This window comes from Lepidochelys olivacea (genome assembly GCF_965140295.1).
Source record: "Lepidochelys olivacea isolate rLepOli2 genome assembly, chromosome: 21".
Classification (NCBI taxonomy): Eukaryota; Metazoa; Chordata; order Testudines; family Cheloniidae; genus Lepidochelys; species Lepidochelys olivacea.
The window spans coordinates 18,444,930-18,471,838 of record NC_140431.1 but is presented as its reverse complement, the minus strand read 5'-3'; the positions used below and the strand labels follow the sequence as shown (position 1 = coordinate 18,471,838).

Here is a 26,909-nt window from a genome sequence, read left to right as displayed (position 1 = left end):
TCCTGAGGATAACACAGAGAGATAAAGAAGGATAACACAGAGAGGTCCCTTCTCCGCCTGCTGGGTCCAGGAGGCAGCCTTGGGTGGGTTCGGGGGGTACTGGCTCCAGATCCAGGGTGAGAAACAGTTCCTGGCTGTCGGGAAAACCGGTTTCTCCGCTTGCTTGCTGTGAGCTATCTGCAACCTCATCATCATCATCTTCTTCATCCCCAAAACCTGCTTCTGTATTGCCTCCATCTCCATTGAAGGAGTCAAACAACACGGCAGGGGTAGTGGTGGCTGAACCCCCTAAAATGGCATGCAACTCATCATAGAAGCGGCATGTTTGGGGCTCTGACCCGGAGCAGCCGTTCGCCTCTCTGGTTTTCTGGTAGGCTTGCCTCAGCTCCTTCAGTTTCACGCGGCACTGCTTCGGGTCCCTGTTATGGCCTCTGTCCTTCATGCCCTGGGAGATTTTGACAAAGGTTTTGGCATTTCGAAAACTGGAACGGAGTTCTGATAGCACGGATTCCTCTCCCCATACAGCGATCAGATCCCGTACCTCCCGTTCGGTCCATGCTGGAACTCTTTTGCGATTCTGGGACTCCATCATGGTCACCTCTGCTGATGAGCTATGCATGGTCACCTGCAGCTTGCCACGCTGGCCAAACAGGAAATGAGATTCAAAAGTTCGCGGTTCTTCTCCTGTCTACCTGGCCAGTGCAACTGAGTTGAGAGTGCTGTCCAGAGCGGTCACAATGGAGCACTCTGGGATAGCTCCCGGAGGCCAATACCGTCGAATTGTGTCCACAGTACCCCAAATTCGAGCCGGCAAGGCCGATTTAAGCGCTAATCCACTGGTCAGGGGTGGAGTAAGGAAATCGATTTTAAGAGCCCTTTAAGTCGAATATAGGGCTTCATCGTGTGGACGGCTGCAGGTTTACATCGATTTAATGCTGCTAAATTCGACCTAAAGTCCTAGTGTAGACCAGGGCTAAGGCTAGCTCCCAGAGTCAATGATTGGCATGACCTAGCAGATCTCAGGTCCAGATAACACCAGGGGAACATCAGACACCCCCACCCGCACCCCCTCCAAACTCCTTTTTGGGTCAAGACCCCTAGAATTACAATACTGTGAAATTTCACCTTTAAATAGCTGAAATCATTAAATTTATGATTTTTAAATCCTATGACCGTGAAATTGACCAAAACAGACCATGAATTTGGTACGGCCCTAATTATAAATATAAACTCCTGCCAGAAAGTCAGACCAGTGTCAGGATAGAGAGTTTAACACCCAACAAAGACAAGGGTTACAACAGAAGTGCTAATGGACTATTACCCCCAAGAAGGGGGGGTTATAATCAAGAGACAGCATTGTACTGTCTATAGTCAGAGCACTGGACTGCATGAAACTGGCCAAGGGGCAGGTACAATGAAATGGTGCCAAACCAGGGTGGAGACAGACTTGTTCACAAACAATCAGGAAAGCAGAATTCCTCAGGATGCCCAGCAGTGAGGAGGCAGCGACTCCCACTGGCAGCAGCACTCTCGTGTCTCTGCAGCCCAGGGAGGGAGGAAGCCGCAGGGTGGCTAGCTGCTAGTTGAGCTCCTCCTCTCCCCACCCCTATAGCTGCTGCGTCTCCTTCCCTGCTGCTGGAGTCCCACCACTACTTGCTTTGCAGACTGCCCATGCAGGTGAGTGGCGGCAGAGGACTCCAGCAGCCAGGAAGGAGAAGCAGCAGCTGTAGGGGTGGGGAGAGGAGCAGCTCAGCCAGTAGCCAGCCGCTCTGTTGCTTCCTCCCTCCCCAGGTTGCAGGGACACACAGATTATGAGGGGGGCGTACCCTTGCTGGTCTCCCCCTTGTCTTGCTCGCTTGTCTCCCCCTGGTCCCTAGGCATTCCCAGTTAGGTTGGCCCCTAGAATTAGTGTCTTCAAATCTGAGGTGCAATCCTCTGAATTAAGGAAACGTGAGAATGCCTCTTTTCCTGTTTCTTTCTAGGTTGGTCCTGTTCAGGAGTCCTCCTTCCTGTTCTACTTGTACTTTCCTTGGTATGAGGAGCAGCAGACAGAAGCAGAAACACAGGACTGGAATACCACCCATCAGGAGCATTCAGCACCCATTTGGTACCTTGGTCTTATGTGCTGGCACCCAGGGAAAAGGGTCAGAACCAGTGTCTTAATGCCATTCTAAGATGGATTCTCACGGTCCAGGCACTGACACCAAGGGTTCTTTGGAAACCAACATTGGGGAAGCCCCAAGTCACCTGTTTTGGTGCCAATGGCCATGCACACTTTTCCATAATGGCCTGTGTCAATTAACTCCCACTCTGAGACAGATTAGAGCTGAACATGGTTTTGGGAACCAGTATCTGGTCCAAAGGTTCCCCGCACTCCAGGGGATCAGACTTAGGGGCAGGAAATGGGCCAGTAACAGACTTTAATGCCAGAAGGGACCTCTTAGGATAATCTAATCTGAACTCCTAAATAACACAGGCCAGAGAAATTCATATGGTCATTTCTGCATCCAGCAAATACCTTCTGGCTGAGCAAGAGCTCAATAATTTTGGGTGACCCATGCAAATTTGGCCACCTCACTACTCACCCCCTTTTCCAGATCTTTATTAAAAACGAGTCTCAGCACAGAACCTTGAGGCCTGCTGCTGTTCACCTTGTGCCATGATGAGAGCTGACCATGTATTAGATCAACCACAATACTTTGCGCCTCGCCCTATAACTACTTAGTTTCTTTAGCAATCTTGTAAGATGGACCTTGTCAATGGGCTTTTTGAAAGTTTAGATTATGTCAAAGCGGTTCCTCCTTTATCCCCTACTTTGACACATTTAAAGAATTCTAACTGAGTAGTGCAGCAGAACTTTCTTTTGGAGAAACTGTGCGGGTTAGATCTTATTCTGTAATCTTCCAGATCAGTTATTCTATTTTCAAAGATCATTTTGACCAGTTTACCAGGAACATGTGTGAAGCTGGCTGATCTGTAATTTAACGAATCACTCTAGAGCTCTTTTTCAATATAGGTACAATATTTACTACCTTCCAATTCTCTAGTATAGTATAGTAGCTGTTTTTAATGAGATTGCATATTTTTGCTAGCAGCTCAGCTGCTCCATTCATTCTTCATCATCTGAAAGGAAAAAGCCACCCCTGTTTGGTACCTTGATTCCAGTCTGCAGCTGTCTGGCGTGACGCATTTGCTTCCATTGCGTTAGAAAGTTCATTTATTATTAATTTTAAGATTTTTACTAACAACGGAATGTTTGTCCAGCGTTCAGGATCTGTAAGACCAGAGGAAGGAATACATAAATAACCTTGCCTTTTAACAAACTAAATAAGAATCTTCAAAGCAAGTAAAACAATCTTGTTTCAATACAGGCTGGAAAGGTTCACTGAACAGAACTACACTTTTATATGAAAACGTTCTTCTCAGAGAGCTGCATTTAACTACCACAATCAAGCAGATATTCTGGCACCATTGAACATATATATAAACAAGACAAGTGTCAAATCCCCTGAACTAAGCAAACACTGAGGTGTAATTGTACATTATGTGAGTTAAGCAAGGACAATCTGAAACTTCAACTAGTCAATTAGCAACCACACTGAGACTTTAAGGGTCCAAGACAAAACTAAAGATGATCATTGTTCATTAAATGACTGACAGGCGAAAGATTGACGCAGTAGGTTAAAGCTATTAGCCTTTCCAACTTCACTTTTTTCTTTCCCTGTGGGTATTACTGGTGGCAAACAGTTCTCATGTTGCTCATATGTTCACTCTTTTATATAATCTCAGGTTGTGAACTCAAAAGACATATCAAACGGTCCTTGAAACAGGTTTCTTAAAGGCCACAAGAACTGTGTTCAACATTTATTTTAAAGTGTAAATATTGCCTTGGTGGGAACTATGGCCTAGAAGCCAGGTTATGGAATACAGAGCCTTCCAGATCTAAATTACTAGTTCAAATCCAGTCCAGGTCAAATCACCAAAGTAATGAATTATTTGTATTGCAGTAATGCTTAGGGGCCCCAATCATGGATCAGGGCACCTGTGCAATAGGGACTGTACAGACACAACGAAAGCAGTAACTACAGTAACTCCACGCTTAACGTTGTAGTTATGTTCCTGAAAAATGCTACTTTAAGTAAAACAATGTTAAGCGAATCCAATTTCCCCATAAGAATTAATGTAAATGGGGGGGGTTAGGTTCGGGGACATTTTTTTTTTTTTGCCGAAGACTATATTTTTTATATATACATATACACACACACACACACACATATATATATACACACAGTATAAGTTTTACACAAACAATTTAATACTGTACACAGCAATGATGATGATTGTGAAGCTTGGTTGAGGTGGTGAAGTCAGAGGTTGGAAGAGGGTGGGATTCTTCCCAGGGAATGCCTTGCTGCTAAATGATGAACTAGCACTCAGCTGAGCTCTCTAGGGTTAAACACGTTGTTAATGTAACCTCATACTCTACAAGGCAGCACGAATGGAGGGAGTGGAGACAGCATGGCAGAGACACACCGTGTGAGTGTGAGACATGTATTGCCCCTTTAAGTACGCGGTCCCCACTCTAAGTACACTGCCTTTTTAAGTAGATCAACAAGTTGAGACAGCAGCTGCTGCAAGCTCCCTCAGTTCTGAGCCCTGTCATTTCCCCCCCCCCAATCCCCGCTCTGTGGAAATGGGGTAAAGGAAGCGGGGGGACACGAAAAGGGGGACAACCTGACATTACCTCCCATTCCCCCCCACCCTCCTGCACAGCAAGCAGGAGGCTCCCAGGAGCAGCTCCAAGGCAGTGGGGGGAGGGACAGCTGAACTGTCCAGCAACTGATAGCCTGTTGGGCAGCTGCCGCACAGGGAACTTAGGGGAACAGGAAGCTGATGGGGGGGGGGGGGGGGCTGCTGGCCCACCCTGGTTCCAAGCCCCCACCAGCTCCAATGGGCTGCTCTTCCTGCAAGCAGTGGACAAAGCAGGCAGCTGCCAAACTACGTTATAAGGGAGCATTGCACAACTTTAAACGAGTATGTTCTCTAATTGATCAGCAACGTAACAACGAAACAACGTTAACTGGGACGACTTTGAGTGAGGAGTTACTGTATTCCAAAAGCTTAACAATCTAAAGGGTGGAGCTAGGCTGTTCTCAGTGGTGGCAGATGGCAGAACAAGGAGCAATGGTCTAAAGTTGCAGTGGGGGAGGTCTAGGTTGGATAATAGGAAACACTATTTCACTAGGAGGGTGGTGAAGCACTGGAATGGGTTACCTATGGAGGTGGTGGAATTGCCTTCCTTAGAGGTTTTTAAGGCCTGGCTCGACAAAGCCCTGGCTGGGATGATTTAGTTGGGGTTGGTCCTGCTTTGAGTGGGGATTGGACTAGATGACCTCCTGAGGTCCCTTCCAACCCTGATATTCCATGATTCTAAAGCTTAAAACAAGCTTACTATTGGAATTGCATTGCATTGGAGTAGTATCCATATTACTATTGGAAGACTGTTTGACAGTCTATGTAGAATGTCCTACAAGTCCCCTCTTCACAAATAAGGACAAAAACAATATCCTACTTCTAAATGCAGTACATAAAGTCAGGGCTGAGCTGCGCTGGCAGGGCAGTGTCTAAGAAGCTTGCACTGCAGCTGCCCGTACAATACCTACAATACAATACAAGAGGACTTCAGTCCTCTTTCACCAATATTAAAATGTTTATTTGTCATCACAATTACTGACTAAATTTTATTAAGCTAAGATTTTCTAAAGAGACTAGTGATTTTGGGAACCCGACTTGACACACCTCAAGGGGACAAGCAGTCAGAATTTCTGAACATCGGACTCCTATAATACATCTCCAGTGGGGCAGCCACAAACTGAGGCACCCAAAGTCACTAGACGCTTTTGAAAATTCTTGTTTTGTTTCCGAAGTTGATGAAGCACCTGGAGGACAAAATCTTGTATCAACCAAATCTGAATTTCAACTCCATTATCTGCCTAACACCAGTAAAAAGTGTAAGGGCAAATACTGAAGAGTTGTAACTAATGATGGAACAAATGCATCTCAGTTCTCCATCTGTAAAATGGAGATAAAGGGTAGGGCAGTGGAAGTAATATTATATTCTCTATTTACATTGTAAGCTATTTGAAGCAGGTGCTGACTCTTCCTATGTGTTTGCACAACTGGGCTCCAATCTCAGTTGGGGTCTCAGGTGCTACTGGTAATATAAATGTGTAGCCTATTGCTTCATCTGAATGCTCTTCAGGACATTAGTTTCAAATTAATAAACCTCTTAAATACAACAAACTGAGCAGGACCAAAGTTACATCAAAATTTAACAATTGTGCACATTCAATTCTTACATGCCCACCTCCCTCTTCATGGTTATGCAACATTGATGCATGAAACAAAAACACTGAAGGCAAAAAAAAAAAAGATAGAGGAAGAACCCAAAATACTTACTAATTCTGTATCAGGCCCAAAAAATAAAAAAAACTGGGAAAAAGTTTAAGTAATAAGCATATTTTCAAGAGTTCTGTTTGATTATTAGATCATTCAAAAAAAGGGAGTTCTATTTGTATTAAATATTGGAATAAAGTTCAAGTTTCTGATTTGGATTGTAAAGTGAATAAAACTGAAAGCTTCAAAGAATAACGAGTCAGGATCTCACTTAGAGAACAGGGTCTAATGAACATTTGTCACAGTAACTTAGACACAGCAATGCTGAGAAATTGCTTTAGCTTGGCAGTCTAGAACGATGCTAAGGATCAGCGTTTGGATCCCAAACCCAATCTTCAATTTAGGGACTGAATCCTACTATTACTAAAAACCAATTAGGGTTTTGCTACTGACTTCCATGGGAGCAGGAGCTGGCATCATCACATCATTCAAATGAGTACCCGGCCAACACATAGCACAGCACAGTCACCCTGGAGCGGTAACCCTTAGTCACTAAAACACAGGGGCAGAAACTCTACAAAAATCAACGTTACTTTACCAAACAAAAGTTCAAAAAATTCCTTTCCGTTCCTGTAGCTGAAGCCAGCACTATTCTCATCTCAATCCAATGCTACTTATTTATTATGCACCGATGTTGATGCCGGTTGCCCAATGTCTCAATCAGAGTTATACTGTGGGGCTAGCAAAGTGACTAGCAGACAGAGGGGGAGTGCCACAAGAACTTTCTAAAAGTACCTTTGAGTGAGGGGAGAAGGTACAATAAAACTAGTACACTTGGAGTTAAATATTAAGTTTTAGTGCCCCAGATGAGACAACTCAGCGTGACAGCCCTAGTGAGACTGAATAAATGTATGTTACATAGAGATGGTAAACTACTATCTCAACTCCTCTCTAAGAAACCAAGATCTTGTGAAACAAAGAAGTGGTGGCAGTTATTCTCTGTGATGAAGTGTTTATGCAGACAATGTTCCTGTAGCTTTTTTCGGTGAGGAGACAGCAAGTGTGTTGCAACTGCTGCTTACATCCTGTATTCCCCAGTGCAGCTCCACATGTTACTTTCTAAGATCTCAATCCTGTCACCTGTGAGCAGATCCTTGGGCCCAAAACAATAAGGTGCAGGATTGACATCTTTGATAGAGAGCTCTGTAGGGCAGGGAACATTTTGTCATGGGTGTGTAATGCCTCCCTCAACTGAGGGGCCACTAGGGGTCACTAGGGCCTACCACAATACAATTACTATGACAGATCTCTGCAAAGGAAACACACCAAAAAGCCTAGATTCGTGGTTCTTAGCCCGCAGGGCCAAATTAGCACACAGCTGCAGCCCATGTGACATCCGCAGGGCCACAGAGGTAGTACATATATTGTGTGGATGCAGCCCACATAACACAACACAGAGAGCTTCGTATGCAGCCCACACTGTTAAATAGTCTAGGCCGGTGGCTTCCCAACCTATCAGGAGAAACACTTATTTTAAATTAAATGTAATGCTGATTAAGGATGCTGGGTTTAATGCACTAGAGACTGAAGTCCTTCAGGGAGAGCATGACCATAGTGCAAGTTTCTACTAAGCTGCCCCCCAATCCCATGAGCCATGCCCCTGGTGTAAAGTATACTCTATCACCTAGTGGTGGTAACTTCAGACTCATTGGGCAAGTCAGTCCTTCATTTCCTCTACTGTGATTACCAATATTGTCCACTGAAAGCTCATTTCACAGAGTTAAATACCAAGCATCCCGATGGTATCAATTTTAGGTCCTTCAGCTAGGAATGAATTTGATCTACTGACATAGCAGTTGAAGGGCTCCACACCTCATGAGCCTTCTAATTTCCCCTAATCTTAAATTAGAAATGTAAGAGCAATGCTCCCAAACCCAAACAAGAATTTGGTAAGCAATTAATAGGTATATTAATCTTGCTAACTTTGGGAAAGTTCCAATAAAAAAAAGTCTTTTCTGTAATAGCAACATACCCAACAAAACCGCAGGAGACCTAGAAAATCTTTTAGAGGCTTTCCAAGTGTACCACGAGGTAATATTTATAGACCCAACCCTGTTAGAGCAATCTGATTACTTACTTTTGGCTGATTTGGATCGTGTGCGTATTCCCTCATCCATATTGAATATTTCTTCACCCTTCACCCTAATGTCCTGCAGGCGCTTGTCATCACTGTTGATACCATACTGGAGAAGTTTACACAATGCTACAGAGCTGAGGAGGAAAAGTGTAGAGCATGAGTTTCCCTCTGTCCTATACATAATCCAAAATTCATGAACCAAATATAACTTTATTCAGTTTACAGGCTTTATCTCAAAGTTCAGTTCACTATAGTTGTATATGAACTCAAAAATGAAAAAATATTCCACGTCCACCCGCTTATTCAGCTCGCGAAAAAGGCTGAAGTTCCAGCTGCAGATATTCAAGGACATGAGCCCCTCCTTCTTGGCTTCTTCCCCTGCTTCATCCATCACAAAGGACTCACATTACCCCTGCTTTGCCCCAATTCCAAGAGGCAAGCCCCTCTCTTAAAAATCACGGCAGACCAAAAACTTGGTCAAGGTGGTATGATGAAGATGCCTCTCAGGCAGAAATTTAGGGGTAAAAACATTGTTTAAGGTTCCCGAATCCTTTTCATAGCTATTGTCCCAACTTCTGACCCGTCTACTCATTCAAAAGCCCTACTATTATACACATTGGACCCAAAATGTGTGAGGTGCTTGATAAACAAAAAGGACAGTCCCAGGTCAGAAGAGTTGACAAGTCTATAAACAGTCTTGATGTTATAAGAGAAGACAGCAACAAAAGAGAACAGGGTAGGAGGAAGAGGACCACAGCTACAAGGTAGAAATGGCTGGTGGCTCTGCACACATTTGTTTTGCACTATGTTATTCATGTTCTTCAAAAATGACTAGTGTGTTAAAAAAAAAAAAAAAGTAATTCGGCCCCAACTTCTCAAAGCACTAAGGGTATAAGCTTTTCTTTTCTTTTTTTTTGGGGGGGGGGTGGTGAGATGGGGGGGGCCGACTGGAAACCCTTTGAAAATATTTCAGGCTGTGACAACCCCCGGCATACCATGCCACCCGTACTTCTGCGCAGCTGCTGGAAGCAGTGCTGCCTTCAGAGTTGGATGCCCAGCCAGCAGCTGAAGGCAGTGCTGCTGCCAGCAGCAGCGCAGAAGAAAGGATGGCAACACCATCCCATTCCATCCTTTCTTCTGCGCTGCTGCTGCCTTCAGAGCTGGGTGCCCAGCCAGCAGCTGCTGCTCTCACGATCCACCTACAACAGTCTTGTGATCCCCTTTCAGGTAGGCACCTCCCATTTGACAAACACTGGTATAGAGGGTGTAATAAATTAGCCACACAACTAAAGTGTCAATTTATTCATAACTTCAAGACAGTAACAACCCCACAGAAGTCACATGGTCACTGACATAAGCGGTTAATATCAAATGGATCAATCATATCAAATTTCCTTCTCACATGCCCTGTGTGGCAAGAACTTGCATACTTCAAAAAGAAAATTCAGTCCACAGGGATCACCCCTCATTTTGCCCTGCACCAGCCAAGGTTGCAGAAGTTTTGGGGGGCCCAAGACAAAATCTGAAACTGAGGTCCCCTGTCCTTCCAAAAAATGACCATTCAGGGGAGGTCTTGGGGGGTGGGTAGGGCTGTTGAAGAACGAGTCTGCAACACACTCAACTTGCAGCAGCAGCTTGGCTCCTGTCCTGAAAGACTGGGCTTAGGTCCCTGCTCCCAGCAAGTGGCATCATGGCATCATTCAGGTTTGGCCCAGCTGCCCCTCCATTGTGACCGAAGGGCCACTGAGCCAGACCTGAGAGGCACTGCGACCCTGTGTGCCAAGTCGCAACACCACGTGTCTTGGGAGCCTTCTCAAATTGGAGCCCGTAAAAGTTGCCCTTCCCCCCACACAACACTTTCACCTCCTTCTCCATCACAGCCCCAGTAGTCTATTGCCTTCTCTCCAACCCTAACCCTCCACCTGCCCCAGTGATCCTATATCTTTGCCTCTCCTTACTTTTTTTTTTAAATAAGTTTTAAAGGACAATCATCTTGTCTGAATTCCTGCATAACAAGCCATAGAATTTCAACCAGTGATTGCTGCGTCAAGCGAAAACTCCTGGCTGAGCTAGAGCAGATCTTTAAGACAGACAGACATTTTTGATATAAAGATCTAAAGTGATGGAGAATCCACTGCATCTCTAGGTAAGTTGTTCCAATGGTTAGTTACCCTCACTGACAAAAATGTGAACCTTATGTCTAGTTTGACATTATCTAGCTTCAGCTTCCAGTCATTGGATATTGTTACGTCTTTGTCTGCTAAACAGCCCTCTCATCAGACATCTGCTCCCCAAGTAGGTACTTCTAGCCCATGGTTAAACCATTGTTATCCTTCCCTTTGATAAACTGAATAAACTGAGCTTTAGTCTCTCATTGTAAGGCTGGTGTTCAGACCATAAGTCTTCTTATGGCTCTTTTCTGAATCCTTCCCCATTTTGCAATATCCTTTTTGAAATCCTGATGCCAAAACTGGACAAGTACTTCCACTGTCCCCAGGCTCACCCCATCCCTGACCCTCACAGTATAAGTCTGTCCTGCTTTTCCCTAGCCTCAAAAAGCTATCCCTCACTCTGATGTGTCTCTTTGGATACTTACCTCCCCCCTCCCCTTTACCTCTAAGCTTTGAATGTACAGTCTAAAATCAAGGCATTCACTCCCCAAGCACCACCTTGGATCCCCTGCAATATGGCTTCTGACCTCTCCACTCTACTGAAGCAGCTCTCATGACTATTTCCTAGCCAAATCTCAGGGCCTTTTACGCCATCCTCATCCTCTTTTCTGCTTTTAACACAGTAGATCCATCTTGACATCATACACTTGCTGGGATTTTGAGACACTGGGTAAAATTTTCAGAAGCACGTAAGCAACTTCCGAGCCTAAGTCCTGTTTTCAAAAGAGACTGAGTACTTAGGAGTCTAACTCTTATTGAAAGCAATGGGACTCTTGCTCCTAAGTGCCCCAGTCTTTTAAAAATGTGACCTAGGTGCTTTTGAAAGTTTTACCCATTGTTTCTTCCTGGTTTTTCCTCTTATCTCTGTTACAGTTTCTTCTCTCTCTCTTTTGGTGGATCCTCCTCACCCCGCTCACTCAGAGGGCTCTGTCCTTGGCCCTTTCTTTGCTTTTCTCACTTTCCACCCTTCCACTGGATGATCATCAGCTCACAAGGCTTCAGCTATCATTTCTATGCAGATGACTTGCAAAACTATTTCTCTACAACTGACCTGTCTCCTTCCAGCTAATCCCACAAATCTCTGCTTTTCTCCCGACATCTCCTTTTGGTTTTCTTGTTATCTTAAATTGCAGATGGCCAAGACAGAACTGCTCTTCCCTTCCAAATTCTCTCCACTCCCCTCCTTCCTCATCACTCTCCATTCTACTTAAGGTTTCCAATCTCAAGATTATTTTGATTTTTTGCCCAATATATCCTGGCCATAGCCAAACTGTTGATTCTACCTCCTCATTGTTGCTAAGATCCATCCTTTTTATTTCTACAGCCAACTCTCTAATTCAGCCCCTTGTCTCTCCTTGACTACTATTTCATCCTCCTCTCTGGACTCCAAATTAATGCTTTGCTCCTCTTAAATCCAAATGAAATGCAGCCAAAGACATTTTCTGTGACCATCAATTTGACCATGTCACTGTGACATTCCCCAGGGTACAATCTGGACTGATGGACAGCTGTGTCCCCTCAGCTCTCCAACCTGGGGTGCCCTTTTTACACTGCTTTACTGTGAGAACCACCACTCCTGGTCTGCTCTCACACAACCTCCAACATGCAAAATCACTCTCAGCTGAATATATGAGTGCTTCTAGCCAGCCACTCCTGAATTATATTGCAGAGCAAAGCCAGCAAATTCCCAGTCCCAGACTTGTCCCCAGAAATGTGCATCTTGTACTGCCCAGCTCTTTCCTTCTGTGTGGTACAAGCTCATAGCAAGTTCATCATTTAATTAATAGAAAATGATATGCACAAATCTTGTTATCTCAAATGGAGGGTCCCAAACACTTCAATCCAAACACACTGGTTTAGGTAAACAATAAAACAAGTTTATTAACTACAGAAAGATAGATTTTAAATGATTACAAGTAATGAGGCATAAAAGTCAGAATTGCTTACAAAGAAATAAAAGATAAAATACAAACTAATACCTAATTTAGAAAGCTAAATGAAGTCAAAGCAAAGGTTTTCTCACCACCATGGTTTTACTGGCTCAACTCCTTCAGTCGGGGCCACTCCCCCAGTTAAATGACGCTTCCTTTGTGTTTCAAACGTTATTGATGCCGTGCGGAGAGAGAGGTGATGTGTGTCCTCTGTTCTCCCTTACAGCATTTCTCTTCTTTGAGAATCATTTCCAACAGGGGTTCAGGTGACAGCAAGTCTGTCTGCCAAGAGGTAAATGTCTTGCTCGCACCCTTCTTCCTGCCAAAGAATGGCCACTCAACCCAGCAATAGTACACTTGATTGTGTTGACACCTGGCTGAGGTGCTGGCTAACCTTTTGTCTCCGAGGGAACTGGTTTGGGCTGCTTTTCTAAACGTCACGCATGTCTCAGCAATGTAATACAGTAAAATCGTACAACTTTACACACAACGTTGGTACACACATTTTACCAGGACAATAATGCTCAGTAGATGAGTTTTCAAATGACACCTCACAAGACATACTTTGTACAAAATTGATCATAGTCTTGCGAAAGTGATGTCTCCTTCAGAACCCCTCTATTGGTTCCACAAATCTCAAATTTAAATTTACCATGCCCTGCAAAGCTCAGCTCCACCTTTCCCTAATCAAGGTTCATGTTGCTCCCCTTCTCCTCTGCTTTACCAATGCTCCCAGCCTTGTCTGGCAGATTCTTACATAACCATCTACAAATCTTCTGCACAGTTCCCTCAGCATGGTAGGCTCTCCCTGGACTCATCCACAAAGCTCCTATCCTATCATAGAATCATAGAAGATTCGGGCTGGAAGAGACCTCAGCAGGTCATCTAGTCCAACCCCCTGCTCAAAGCAGGATCAACCCCAACTAAATCATCCCAGCCAAGGCTTTGTCAAGCTGCGCCTTAAAGACCTCTAAGGATGGAGATTCCACCACCTCCCTAGGTAACCATTCCAGTGCTTCACCACCCTCCTAGTGAAAAAGTTTTTCCTAATATCCAACCTAAACCTCCCCCACTGCAACTTGAGACCACTGCTTCTTGTTCCGTCATCTGTCACCAGTGAGAACAGCCAAGCTCCATCCTCTTTGGAACCACAATTCAGGTAGTTAAAGGCTGCTATCAAATCCCCCCTCACTCTTCTCTTCTGCAGACTAAACAAGCCCAGTTCCCTGAGCCTCTCCTGTCCTTGTTTAAGCCCCTCTAAAAGAACCACTTCCACCATGCTGCTTATACTGAATTGAATTGACTTGCATCTAACTTGCATATAATTTGCCTATTGTTCTTGTATCCTTTTCTAACCTCTGTCTACTTTATCCTTGGATTACATGGCTCTCTGAGAAGGGATTGTCCTTGAGTATTCAGAAAACACCTAGCACATTGTGAGCACTTCAGTAAATAACTGAGATTGGGGCCCCTTTGTGCTAAGCACCATACACACACACACAGTGGGAAACAATCCCTGCCTAATGATTTTACAATCTAAAGAGACAAGACAAAGAATGGAAGGGTAAACAATGATAGAGAGAAATGAAGTAGATTTCTCAAGGTCACAGCAGGTCAATGACAGAACTGAGAACAGAATCCAGGTCTTCTGACCCAGTGCCCCATTCACTACACCAAATTACCTCCTAATCTAGTTATTCATTTGTGTGCTTTCATTTTGGACAGCATGATTTTCTTGATTATTTTAACGGTTGCCAGTTTGCCCCATAACTTTAGTGCACTGAACTTACCAGGAAAGAAAAAACGGTCACCTATCTTTTGTAACTGTGGTTATTCGAGATGCGTTGCTCATGTCCATTCCATTCTAGGTACGTGTGCGCCTGCGTGAAGTTGTCAGAGACTTTTACCTTAGCAGTATCCGTAGGGTCGGCTGTGGTGCCCCCTTGAGTGCCGCACTCATGCAGTGGTATATTAGGTGCCAACGACCTTACGCCCTCTCATTTCCTTCTTGCCAGCAACTCCGACAGAAGGGTAAGAATGGGTAATGCAATGGACATGAGCAACACATCTCAAAGAACAACTGTTACAAAAGGTAGGTATCCGGTTTTTCTGCTTCGAGTGTTTTCTCATGTGGATTCCATTTTAGGTGACTTGAAGTGTGTTCATAGAATATCAGGGTTGGAAGGGACCTCAGGAGGTCATCTAGTCCAACCCCCTGCTCAAAAGCAGGACCAATCCCCAATTAAATCATCCCAGCCAGGGCTTTGTCAAGCCTGACCTTAAAAACTTCTAAGGAAGGAGATTCCACCACCTCCCTAGGCAACGCATTCCAGTGTTTCACCACCCTCCTAGTGAAAAAGTTTTTCCTAATATCCAACCTAAACCTCCCCCACTGCAACTTGAGACCATTACTCCTTGTCCTGTCATCATCTACCACTGAGAATAGTCTAGAACGATCCTCTCTGGAACCACCTCTCAGGTAGTTGAAAGCAGCTATCAAATCCCCCCTCATTCTTCTCTTCTGCAGGCTAAACAATCCCAGCTCCCTCAGCCTCTCCTCATAACTCATGTGTTCCAGACCCCTAATCATTTTTGTTGCCCGTCGCTGGACTCTCTCCAATTTATCCACATGCTTCTTGTAGTGTGGGGCCCAAAACTGGACACAGTACTCCAGATGAGGCCTCACCAATGTCAAATAGAGGGGGATGATCACGTCCCTCAATCTACTCGCTATGCCCCTACTTATACATCCCAAAATGCCATTGGCCTTCTTGGCAACAAGGGCACACTGCTGACTCATATCCAGCTTCTCGTCCACTGTCACCCCTAGGTCATTTTCCGCAGAACTGCTGCCTAGCCATTCGGTCCCTAGTCTGTAGCTGTGCATTGGGTTCTTCCGCCCTAAGTGCAGGACCCTGCTCTTATCCTTATTGAACCTCATCAGATTTCTTTTGGCCCAATCCTCCAATTTGTCTAGGTCCCTCTGTATCCTACCCTGCCCTCCAGCGTATCTACCACTCCTCCCAGTTTAGTATCATCCGCAAATTTGCTGAGAGTGCAATCTACAACATCCTCCAGATCATTTATGAAGATATTGAACAAAAGCGGCCCCAGGACCGACCCCTGGGGCACTCCACTTGACACCGGCTGCCAACTAGACATGGAGCCATTGATCACTACCCGTTGAGCCCGACAATCTAGCCAACTTTCTACCCACCTTATAGTGCATTCATCCAGCCCATACTTCTTTAACTTGCTGACCAGAATACTGTGGGAGACCGTGTCAAAAGCTTTGCTAAAGTCAAGAAACAATACATCCACTGTTTTCAAAGATAATGGCCAATGGCTGTGCAATCACAGCCGCCAATTCCTTTAGCACTCTCGGATGCAACGCGTCCGGCCCCATGGACTTGTGCATGTCCAGCTTTTCTAAATAGTCCCTAACCACCTCTTTCTCCACAGAGGGCTGGCCACCTACTCCCCTGTGATGGCTGTGATGTCCAGCGCAGCAGTCTGGGAGCTGACCTTGTTCGTGAAGACAGAGGCAAAAAAAGCATTGAGTACATTAGCTTTTTCCACATCCTCTGTCACTAGGTTGCCTCCCTCATTCAGTAAGGGGCCCACACTTTCCTTGGCTTTCTTCTTGTTGCCAACATACCTGAAGAAATCCTTCTTGTTACTCAGCTTGTTCTCAGCTTAGATTTAAGTTGTGCTACTACTGATCTCTTTGCATTATAGAGGAAGGTTAAACCTAACACTCACCAAACTATTAAACTTATTCTTCTTTGAGTGCTTGCTCATGTCAATTCCATTCCAGGTATGTGTGCACCCAAGTGCCAAGTTGTCAGAGACTTTTGCCTTAGCGGTATCCGTAGGGTCAGCTGTGGCGCCCCCTTGAGTGCAGGTGGGCTTGGAGTTCACAGTTTGGCAGCTTGTAGTACTGCTCTACCCAAGTCAGCATTGTCCCAGACTTGCTGGGTAAGTGGGTAGTGGGACGTGAGCGTATGGACAGACGACCAGGTGGTCACCCTAAAGATGTCCTGGATAGGCACTTGGGTGAGAAAGGCTACCGAAGAGGCCTGCGCCCTGGTCGAATGGTCCATTACAATCACCGTGGGTTACACCTTCGCCTGATCATAACAGTAGCAAATGCAGGCGGTGATCCAAGAAGAAAGTCTTTGACGACCTTTCATCCTGTCGGCCACTGCGACGAACAATTCCATTAACTTGCAGAATGGGTTGGTCCTTTCAATGTAGAAAGCTAATGCACTCCAGATGTCTAGGGAATGCAGCCTACGCTCCCTTCTCCAACTTATGTGGCTTTGGAAAAAAGACAGGTAAGAAAATGTCCTGGCTCGTATGAAACTGAGAGACCACCCTGGGCAGAAAGGCCAGGTGTGGCCTCATCTGGACTTTGTCTTTGTAAAGGACAGCACAGGGCAATTCCATGGTGAGCGCCTTAATCTCGGTGACCCAGCAGGCAGATGTTACTGCGACCAGGAACGCAACCTTCCAGGACAGGAGAAGGAGAAAGCAGAAAGCCAGAGGCTCAAAGTGGAGGACCCATGAGCCACAACAGCACCAGATTCAGGTCCCACGGAAGAACGGGGTCCTTGACATATAGATAAAAGCGCTCAAGGCCCTTGAGGAACCTGACCTTTATGTCCTGGGCCAAAACTGACCTACCCTCGAGTAGGGGAAGGGGAGAGAAAACCTTTTGTAGTGATAAACACCCATTTTTTCATGGTCTGTGTGTATAAAAACATCCTCACTGTATTTTCCACTTTATGCATCTGATGAAGTGAGCTGTAGCTCACGAAAGCTTATGCTCAAATAAATTGGTTAGTCTCTAAGGTGCCACAAGTACTCCTTTTCTTTTTAGAACATAGTTGCTGTGTTGTCTGTTAGGACTTGGACCACATTGCTTACTATGTGAGCTAGGAAGGCTTGGCAGGCCAGGCGAATCGCTTTGAGTTCCCTGATGTTGATATGGAGGAAGTGATTGTGACTGGACCAGCGACCTTGCATGCTGAGATCGCTCAGTTGGGCTCCCCACCCCAGCGCCGATGCATCGGAGATGAGTGTTACCGATGGGGAAGGAGCTACAAAGGGGACTCCTGCCAACACCGATGTAGGATCCTGCCACCAGGTGAGACAGACAGTCCACAGGCCAGAATCCGGACCACCCGGTCCATGCTGTGCCAGTTGGGGATGTAGACCAATGCTAACCACGCCTGCAGGGACCTGAGGCAGACCAAGTAAGTGCAGGCCACCATGTGTCCCAATAACCACAGGCATGTGTGAGCGGTGGTGGGAGGGTGGGCTTGCATGTACACGGTGAAGTCCGCCATGACTTGGAACTGAACCTCAGGGAGGAAGGCTCTGGCACAAGTACAGTCTAGGACCACTCCAATGAATTCTATGCACTGCACTGTGGATAAGGTTGACTTTATCTTGTTTATTAACAGTCCCAGGTCGTGCCAGGAGGAACAGACCAGATCAAGATGCCGCCGTACCTGATCCTAGGATCATAGAACTGGAAGGGACCTCAAGAGGTCATCCAGTCCAATCCTCTGCACTCGTGGCAGGACCAATTATCTCAACCATTCCTGACAAGTGTTTGTCTAACCTGCTCTTAAAAATCTCCAATGATGGAGATTCTACAACCTCCCTAGGCAATTTATTCCAGTGCTTAACCACCCTGACAGTTGGGAAGTTTTTCCTAATGTCCAACCTAAACCTCCCTTGCTGCAATTTAAGCCCATTGCTTCTTGTACTATCCTCAGAGGTTAAGAAAAATTTTTCTTCCTCCTCCTTGTAACCTTTTACATACTTGAAAACTTATGTCCCCTCTCAGTCTTCTCTTTTCCAGACTAAATAAACCCAGTTTTTTCAATCTTCCCTCATAGGTGATGTTTTCTAGACCTTTAATCATTTTTGTTGCTCTTTTCTGGACTCTCTCCAATTTGTCCACATCCTTCCTGAAATGTGGCACCCAGAGCTGGACACAATACTCCAGTTGGGGTCTAATCAGCATGGAGTAGAGCAGAAGAATTACTTCTTGTGTCTTGCTTACAACACTTCTGCTAATACATCCCAGAAAGATGTTTGCTTTTTTTGCAACACAGTGTTACACTGTTGACTCATATTTAGCTTGTGGTCCACTATGACCCACAGATCCCTTTCTACAGTAATCCTTCCCAGGCAGTCATTTCCCATTTTTTATGTGCGCAACTGATTGTTCCTTCCTAAATGAATACTTTGTATTTGTCCTTATTGAATTTCATCCTGTTTACTTCAGACCATTTCTCCAGTTTGTCCAGATCATTTTGAAATTTTAATCCTATCCTCCAAAGCACTTGTAACCCCTCCCAGCTTGATATCATCTGCAAACTTTAAAAGTGTACTCTCTATGACATTATCTAAATCATTGATCAAGATATTGAACAGAACCAGACCCAGAACTGATCCCCGCACTTGTTATGCCCTTCCAGCATGACTGAACCACTGATAACTACTCTCTGGGAACCATTTTCCAACCAGTTATGTGCCCACCTTATAGAGGATCTATAAGGTTGTATTTCCCTAGTTTGTTTATGAGAAGGTCATGAGAGACAGTACCAAAAGCCTTACTAAAGTCAAGATATACCACATTTACCATTTCTTCCCTATCCACAAGGCTTGTTACCCTGTCAAAGAAAGCTATCAGGTTGGTTTGACACAATTTGTTCTTGACAAATCCATACTGAATGTTACTTATCAGCTTCTCATCTTCTAGATGTTTTCTCCATTATCTTTCCAGGTACAGAAGTTAAGCTGACCGGTCTAATTTCCCGGGTTGTCCTTATTTCCCTTTTTATAGATGGGCACTATATTTGCCCTTTTCCAGTCTTCTGGAATCTCTCCAGTCTTCCATGACTTCTCAAAGATAATCCTTAATGGCTCAGATATCTCCTCAGTCAATTCCTTGAGTATTCTAGGATGCATTTCACCAGGCCCTGGTGACTTGAAGACAGCCGGGACTCTAACTACCAGCTAACCTAACACTTGACCTAATGGCTAACTAAATACCTACAAACTATGTACAAAGAAGATAACAAAAGCTGTAAAGAACTGCTAATGCTCTTGTGATCTGTAAGACAAAGCGCTCCAACCGTCATGGGGAGTAATAAGAAACTGAGAGGGCGTATAGTTGGTGGTGCCTAATATACCAACGCATGAGCATGGCACTCAAGCAGGCGCCACAGCCAACCCTACAGATACCACTAAGGCAAAAATCTCTGACAACTGCATGCGGGCACGCGCGCACCCCCCCCACCCCCCGAATGGAATCAACACAAGCAAGTACTCGAAGAAAAATAAGTTTAATAATCTGGTGAGTGTTAGGTTTAACCCTCCTCTATAATGCAATGAGATCAGTTGAGGCACAACTTAAATCTAAGCTGACAACACACTTCAAGTTCTTGGATGCTGTATCAAGCACTAAAACCCAGCTTTCACTGGGAAAACAGGTGTAGAGATTGAAGTTCTGAAAAGTCAATTCTAGACAGGGTATCACATTTCAGTTGATTTTCCTCTTGTCCCTACTGATTATGTGGATTCTATTACACTATTGTGAAGACACCTAACATCTTTTGAGAAACCCTGAACAATTACCTTGTACAGTGCTTTGAAACAGTAAATATAAATGATAATCACTTCCATGAGCTGTGTTCACCAGTTCTCGCATTTTAAATCTCTCCCAACTCCTTCCCTATGAATTCTTTAAAGTACATTCTACAGTCAGCTGGGCATCTGCTCTTGCACAAAAAAGATGAGGCAGTAAGAGGAAAAAAACCCAGACTGTTTCCAGTTCTGCAATTGTTTTCCTACCTCTCCATATACAGAGCTGCCATTTAGCAAAGGAGGAAGAGATTTCAGTCCAGCATTGGAGCAGAGTTGGTTTCTTGTTCCAGCTGGCTTACAATTTACCCCACCACCAAGTGCACCTAGCTACAAAATATAACGGGGCAAGCAGCTAATATGCTGTAGAGATAGTACAAGCATTTGGCTTATGAACTATCTTACCTGACTTTGCCTTCATATTGTCCATAGAACAAATGCTGCCGACTCATCCATTCAGCCATTACAAATTCCAAAGCAGGCTTGCCAGTTGGCCCAGGGAGACTACTCAGGAACTCTAACAAGGGCTCCAGCTGGGAGTGAACCAGGTGAGCAAATACCATGATCAAGGACTACAAAAGAAAAAAGAACACTAGCTGTACATATGTAATAACCTAACAATTAAGTGTTTTCTCTTTACCAAACCCCCGGAGGCTTCATGCGTTTGCTAACACTAAAAGGCATACAGATCTCTGCAAGCCTGTCCACTAGCCAAGAAAGCAAGTGAATTAGAGTAGGAGCGAGTGCTTGCCACCTTATTTAGCCCATAGAACGAGACAGGACAAATTAAACTACTCACCTGCATCTGAAACCCATAAGCCCTCCTAAAGCAAGGACAAAAATGACTAAACCAGGAGAGCTGGCACTGGGCTCTCCACCAGAAAAAATGATATATATCACGGTAGCACCTAGAAGATGCAACAAAGATCAGGGCACCATTGTGCTGGATGCTGTAACATATAGGCAGAGACAGCCCCTACCCTGAAGAGCTTCCAACCTAAACAGACAAGAGAGACAGAGTGGGAGAAAGGCTCTCATCCCTTTTCCGGTTGAGGCATAGACATTAAGTCACTTGCCCACAGACATACACCAAGTCTATCTCCCAAGTCCTAGCCCAGTGCTTTCACCGCAAGACTATACTCATTCCCCCTTCTCATGAAACCCAACCCAGTAGCATTTCGCCAGTGGAGATGAACCACCTGGCTTAGTAACAGCTTTGTCCACCTTCCTAAAACTTTCAGTTTTTGGTTACACGGTGTAGCTTTCCAAGGTTCTGACTCAAAGACCAAGCAGTTAAAAATGAACAATATTCTTAAACTTTAATAAGAAAAGCAGGAATCTAAGTTTTTTAAATAGACTGTTTGATTAGAATGCAGCTGCACAGCTTCTTCAGATTCCCAGCGTCTTGGGACACTGACCTGAAAAGTGCACTACAGAAGTCACAGGACTACAAGTATCTCCACCTGTCCCACTTCAGTGGGCACGAGGATGAGATTTTTGCAACTGACCAACGGGAAAGGTGCTGTTAGCAACTGCAAACAAATGCTTTTACATTCTTAAAAAGGAATATTTTATCCCTCTCACTACCCTACTGCTATACTTGGGGACAGCTGTCATAAAAACACCTCCTCTCCTCCTGAGCAGGCAGCAAAATAAAGGACATTTGGCGTACACTGTATTAAGGGGCTTCAGACAGGGTAGGGTAGAGCATAAAAGTAATGACCTAGGAAGATCTTATTTTTCCTCACACTCCAGCACTAACAATGTATAGATTTTTAAGGCTAGTAGGATCATTATGATGATCTAGTTTCACAAACAGAATTTCACCTACTTATTCCTGCACCAAACCCAGTAACTTCTGGTGGAGTTAGAGCAGTGTTTCCCATGTGGAGGGTCCTGGATCCACTAGTGGGTCACAGAAGGGTCTAAGTGGGTTGCATGTGTCCTGGAGGCGCTCCCTTCCACCCTAGGGCTCTCACTTCCCCCAGATAGCAGCGTAGGGAGAGGGATCTGGGCAGTAGTAGTCCAGAGAAAGTGGCCAGAGCCAGCGAGTGGCTAGTCAACTGCCTAGTAGCAATCACAGCCCCTCTGCAGGGAGAGAGGGATCAGCTGGGGCTCCAAGAGGGGTCAGAGGTGGGAAAGTGAGAGCAATGGGGCTGGAGGAGCCAAGCAGGTGGCTTGGAGGGCTGAGGAGAACCAGGAATAATGGTGGGTCCCCCAAAAAGAACAAAATGTAGTTGGTGGGTTGCCTTAGTAGAAAGTTTGAGAACCACTGAGCTAGAGTACCTTTTAGAAACAACTCCCATCTTGATTGATGGAGAAGACATCATCCTTAGGTGAGTTGTTCTAACAGTCAATTATCGTCTGTTAAAAATGTGCACCTTATTTCTACTCTTAATCCATTTAGTCTCAGCTTCCAGAAACTAGATCTTGTTATGCATTTGAGTGCTATATTAAAAATCCAGATGCTATCAAATCTTCCTGTTTATACATCTTAGGACTGCATTAGCTCTCTTCACCAACTGAACATGAGCTCCCAATGGGATGCTGTGGCAATACACCATGATCCCTATACCCTCTGCAGAGTCACTGCTTCTAGGACACAGTCCCCCTATTCTGTGATAGGGCCTACATTCTTTTTTCTTAGATGACCTTGCATTTGGCTGCATTAAAATATATTTTAATGACCCTAGTTTACCAGCATTGTTTTGTGTAACAGATAATAAAACAAGACACAGTATTCCAATAACGGCTTCACTACTGTGTTATATAGTGGTAACACCATCTCTTTACTTCTACTTGATATTTGCCTACTTACTGTTCTATAAGAAAACACCACTCAACTTCTAGAAGAGACTAAGAGATATTTCTAGATCTCAAGTACACCTCAACTGAAATTTCAGTAAGAAGTGCCAAAGTCAGGAGATGGCTTACAACATACGTGATGAAAGGCTTTAAATTCATATTCCTTTGATCCCTCAAGGCAGGAAACTATGTCCACAGGATAGCCATTTTTGTAGCATACCCAGAATCTGCAATTGCATAGGTAGTGGATTCGCAGGCATGTAATGTAAACTTATACTTTAGTTCCTGAAACTTGGAACCATTGTTTCCAGTGGCCTCCCAGCCTGCTCACCTGCATTACACTGAGTGTCTCTGCTTGTTGCATTTTGCTAAGGATTGCTCTCAGAATCTGGTCCAGGTTTTCTCCCAGCTCACTTCCTGCCTTGGAAATCAGTGTGGAGACTAGTCTGCCCACAAAGGCAGCTGTGAACTCTGAGGTCCGTGGATCCAGGAGTTGGCTCACCACCTGCATGACATACCACAGCCCATTGTGGCCTTGCTCATCATGCCATTGTGCAATCTGTTCTAGTGCTACTGAGACGTATGCACGCAGACACTCACCACCATTCTGAATACAAGAGAGAGAATTACTGTGTTAGAACTGTCAGACTCTCAAAACCAACTATATGTTGTGGGCACCCCCAAGTAACCAAGGAGAAAACCCATTTCACCACAGCACAAAGCACTTTAAACAGGAAGAAAGAATTAGTAAACAAGATGTGTGTGATGGGTAAAATGGTGGCAGTTGTGAGAAATCCAGTGCTCAGAAGACCTGGAGTGCAAGTATCTGCAATTCTGTTTCATTAATCTAGTATGCAGATACATTCCAAGAGAGTCCAAACAGCTAGAGTCTGGGGTAGCTAGAGAGTAGCATGAGGGGCAAACATGACCCAGATTTCTACAGTAAAGCGCTCTGTTTCAAAAAAGATTGCAGTTCAGCAATCCGGCATACCGTATTCACCTTATTCTCGCTGGAGCACTGCTCAACGTGACCTCTTTCCATGGGCCCCACCCACGTGAGAAACGGAAGTTGGAACCACAAAGTTGCTTTTCTCTGTTTGAAGGTCACGGTGAGTAACTGACCCACCTTGGTCTATTCACAAACATGTTTAAGAAGCTGGAAGGCTCAAAAGGCCTTGCTTCCTATAACCCTGAAAGTCCCAATTCCTTGCTTAGAGCTGCTATGATGACCTCCTCAGGCAGCAGCAGGGGCTATCGGTAGGTGGAGCACAAAAGGTGCTCGTGCCCCTTCCCTACTCACCTGTAAAGGCTCTGGGAGTATGGTGGAGGGGCAAAGGAAGAAAATATGGTGAGGCAGGAACTGGCCAGGATGGGGGAGCGGCAGAAAAGCAACCACTACTCAGAGAGAGTTAGGTGTTCCGAGGAAATCAGGGACCAATAGCAGGCAGTGAAGCCTGCCTGAGCATTTCCACTCGCCCTGCTTCTTTAGCCACTTTCCTTTGATAAATGCTGTCAACAGGTGCAAGAGGGGAACTGGGATCAAATCTGTTTTTCCCCCTTGCCTCCTGTTTTCCCCCACTCAAATTAACAGGAGACTTGCTTACTATGAAGCAAGGCCTGGGCTCCCCAGGCTGAAGCTGCTTTGACAGAAAGCCTCTGCCAGGCAGGTTAATTACAAGAGAAAAAAGGGACATGTTCATGGCATGCTCCAGAGTCCTAAAGAGAAAAGACCAAGACTGGTCCTGCCCTGCCAGTTAAAAGGAGGGTTAGCAAAACTCACCACAGGCACCAAAATGAAGATGGCAGCAATTATTTATAAAAGATAGGAATAGCACTCAGGCTTCTGGCAAACCACCAGTGCAGCTGCTGGTGGGGTCAGACTGAGCCCCCACAAGGCAAAATGACCCCTTAAAGCAGGGGTGGGCAAACTTTTTGGCCCTAGGGCCACATCGGGTACAGAAATTGTATGGAGGGCCAGGTAGAGAAGGCTGGGGGAGGCTATGCCATCCCAAACAGCAAGATGTGGCCTGGCCCCTGCCCCCATTCCAGCCCCCCGGAACTCCCACCCCCATCCAAACCCCCCCCACCCCCCCCGGGACTCCTGCATCCTATCCAAACACCCCTGCTCTCTGTCCCCTGACCATTCCCCCGGGACGCCCATCCCCTATCCAATCCCCCCTGCTCCCCACCCCCTGACCATCCCTGGAGCCTCCCCCGCCCCCTATCCAACCCTCCCTGCTCTCCCCACCCCATGTAACCTGTGGGGTGGGGGAAAGGGGATCTCAGTCCTTTCCCTGTAGATTTCCCCTGCTTGTTTGGCTGCTCTCCCTGGTAGTTGGGCAAGGCTCTCTCCCTGTCTGGGCTTGAGTGCTGGGAACAGGGGCCAAGCATTCTGAAGGTGGATGGGGGCCCTGGTTTGCTCTGCCCCTGTCCCGGCAACAGGGGGCTTGACCACCCCCCTGCAACCCTCCCTGCTCCTCACCTCCCCGGAGCTTCCCCTGACCACGCTGCCCTGGAGCACCAGGTCTGGCCACACTTTAGCTGTGCTGCCCAGGCGGAGCTGCAGCCATGCTGCCCAGGTGCTGGGGGAACTGTGACTGTGAGGGAGGCAGGGAGGGAGGGGAGCAGAAGGGGAGGGGCCAGGGGCTAGCCTCTGCCCACTCACCATGCTTCTGGGAGTTGGGCTGGCTCTTCTGTGGTCCTGTCCTGATCCCGCTCCCTGGCAGGAGCTCAGGGGCCACAGGGAAGGGTCCTGCAGGCCGGATGTGGTCCGCAGGCCGTAGTTTGCCCCCCTCTGCCTTAAAGACTAGATAAAGCATGTCAATTGACTGACTTGTGTCATCCAACGCTTTGGACTGACATGACCCTGCAGTTCCTTGCCCCTTCCCTATAGACGTTACCTGCATGGTAGCATTGTCATCCGTGTGCAGGCTGCACTGAGCCACCGCAGGGAATGCTTGGCAGATCAAGAGCTGGGAAAGAGGAGGTTTCGTATTCCTCACAACAGTGGTTAATATATCAATAGAAGTCTGAAAGGGGAAAGCACACAAATAGAAGCTCTTTTAAACAGCAGTCACTGCACTGTAACTCAGCATTTCCACAAAGCCTGGGAGGGCAGGGTGAGATTCGAAGGCCTACCTGATAATGGGGGGAGGGCACACAACAGTGACAGTGCAGATTCTCCTGTGGTGCCTCACTCACATGGGGGGGGGGGGGAGGAGAAGGGAGGGAGGGAGAGGGGTGTTTGAGTTTGTTTTCTTGAAAACTTTTCAAATGTTGGAGAAATGCTTTGGTTTCTAGTGAGTGCCGGAGATGCCACCCATCATACACACTGCAGATTGAACAGGAGTCTTATAAGGATGATTTCCTAAGAACAGAGCCTCATTTCTACCCCCAACCCACATCAAACCTCTGCTGCCAGTCACCAGCACTTGACAGATATGGAGCAGGCAGCTGAATGACAACAGATGGAGCATTCAGCAGCAGCTCTTTCCCTGTACAGGAAACACATTATTTCGGCAGCAGGTGAAGGCCAACGTTCAGCAGCAAGTAGTTTTTAAACCCCCTTTTTCAAATAAGGAAGCTTTTTAGCATCAGTTGTGTGTATCCAAGTGGATTTGATCATGCCCATTTCATAGGATGGATTACGCTTTGTAAGAAAACAAAGCAGATTTTTCAGCTTTTACCCCTGTAACATGCCTCAGAAACACAAGTACCAAGGAGGTCTGAAGATAGCAGGTAGCCCACAGCAAAGGTACTTTTCACAGTCACCCTTGACAACATACTGTTCTGCTGGTATACAGCTGC

The 26,909-nt window shown here is 45.7% G+C and overlaps 1 protein-coding gene across 3 annotated transcripts in view; it reads right to left on the bottom strand.

Moving 5' to 3' along the window:
* Window positions 1-26,909, bottom strand: part of IPO9 (importin 9) — a 205,505-nt gene that overhangs the window by 42,416 nt on the left and 136,180 nt on the right. For all 3 annotated transcript variants that reach the window (XM_084611069.1, XM_084611070.1, XM_084611071.1), the window contains exons 17-21: window positions 26,003-26,131; window positions 23,434-23,709; window positions 20,703-20,869; window positions 8,534-8,667; window positions 3,155-3,274 (exon numbers count right to left, since the gene is read on the bottom strand). In XM_084611069.1, the coding sequence (XP_084467195.1) occupies window positions 3,155-3,274; window positions 8,534-8,667; window positions 20,703-20,869; window positions 23,434-23,709; window positions 26,003-26,131 (826 nt within the window). The remainder of the gene's footprint in view (window positions 1-3,154; window positions 3,275-8,533; window positions 8,668-20,702; window positions 20,870-23,433; window positions 23,710-26,002; window positions 26,132-26,909) is intronic.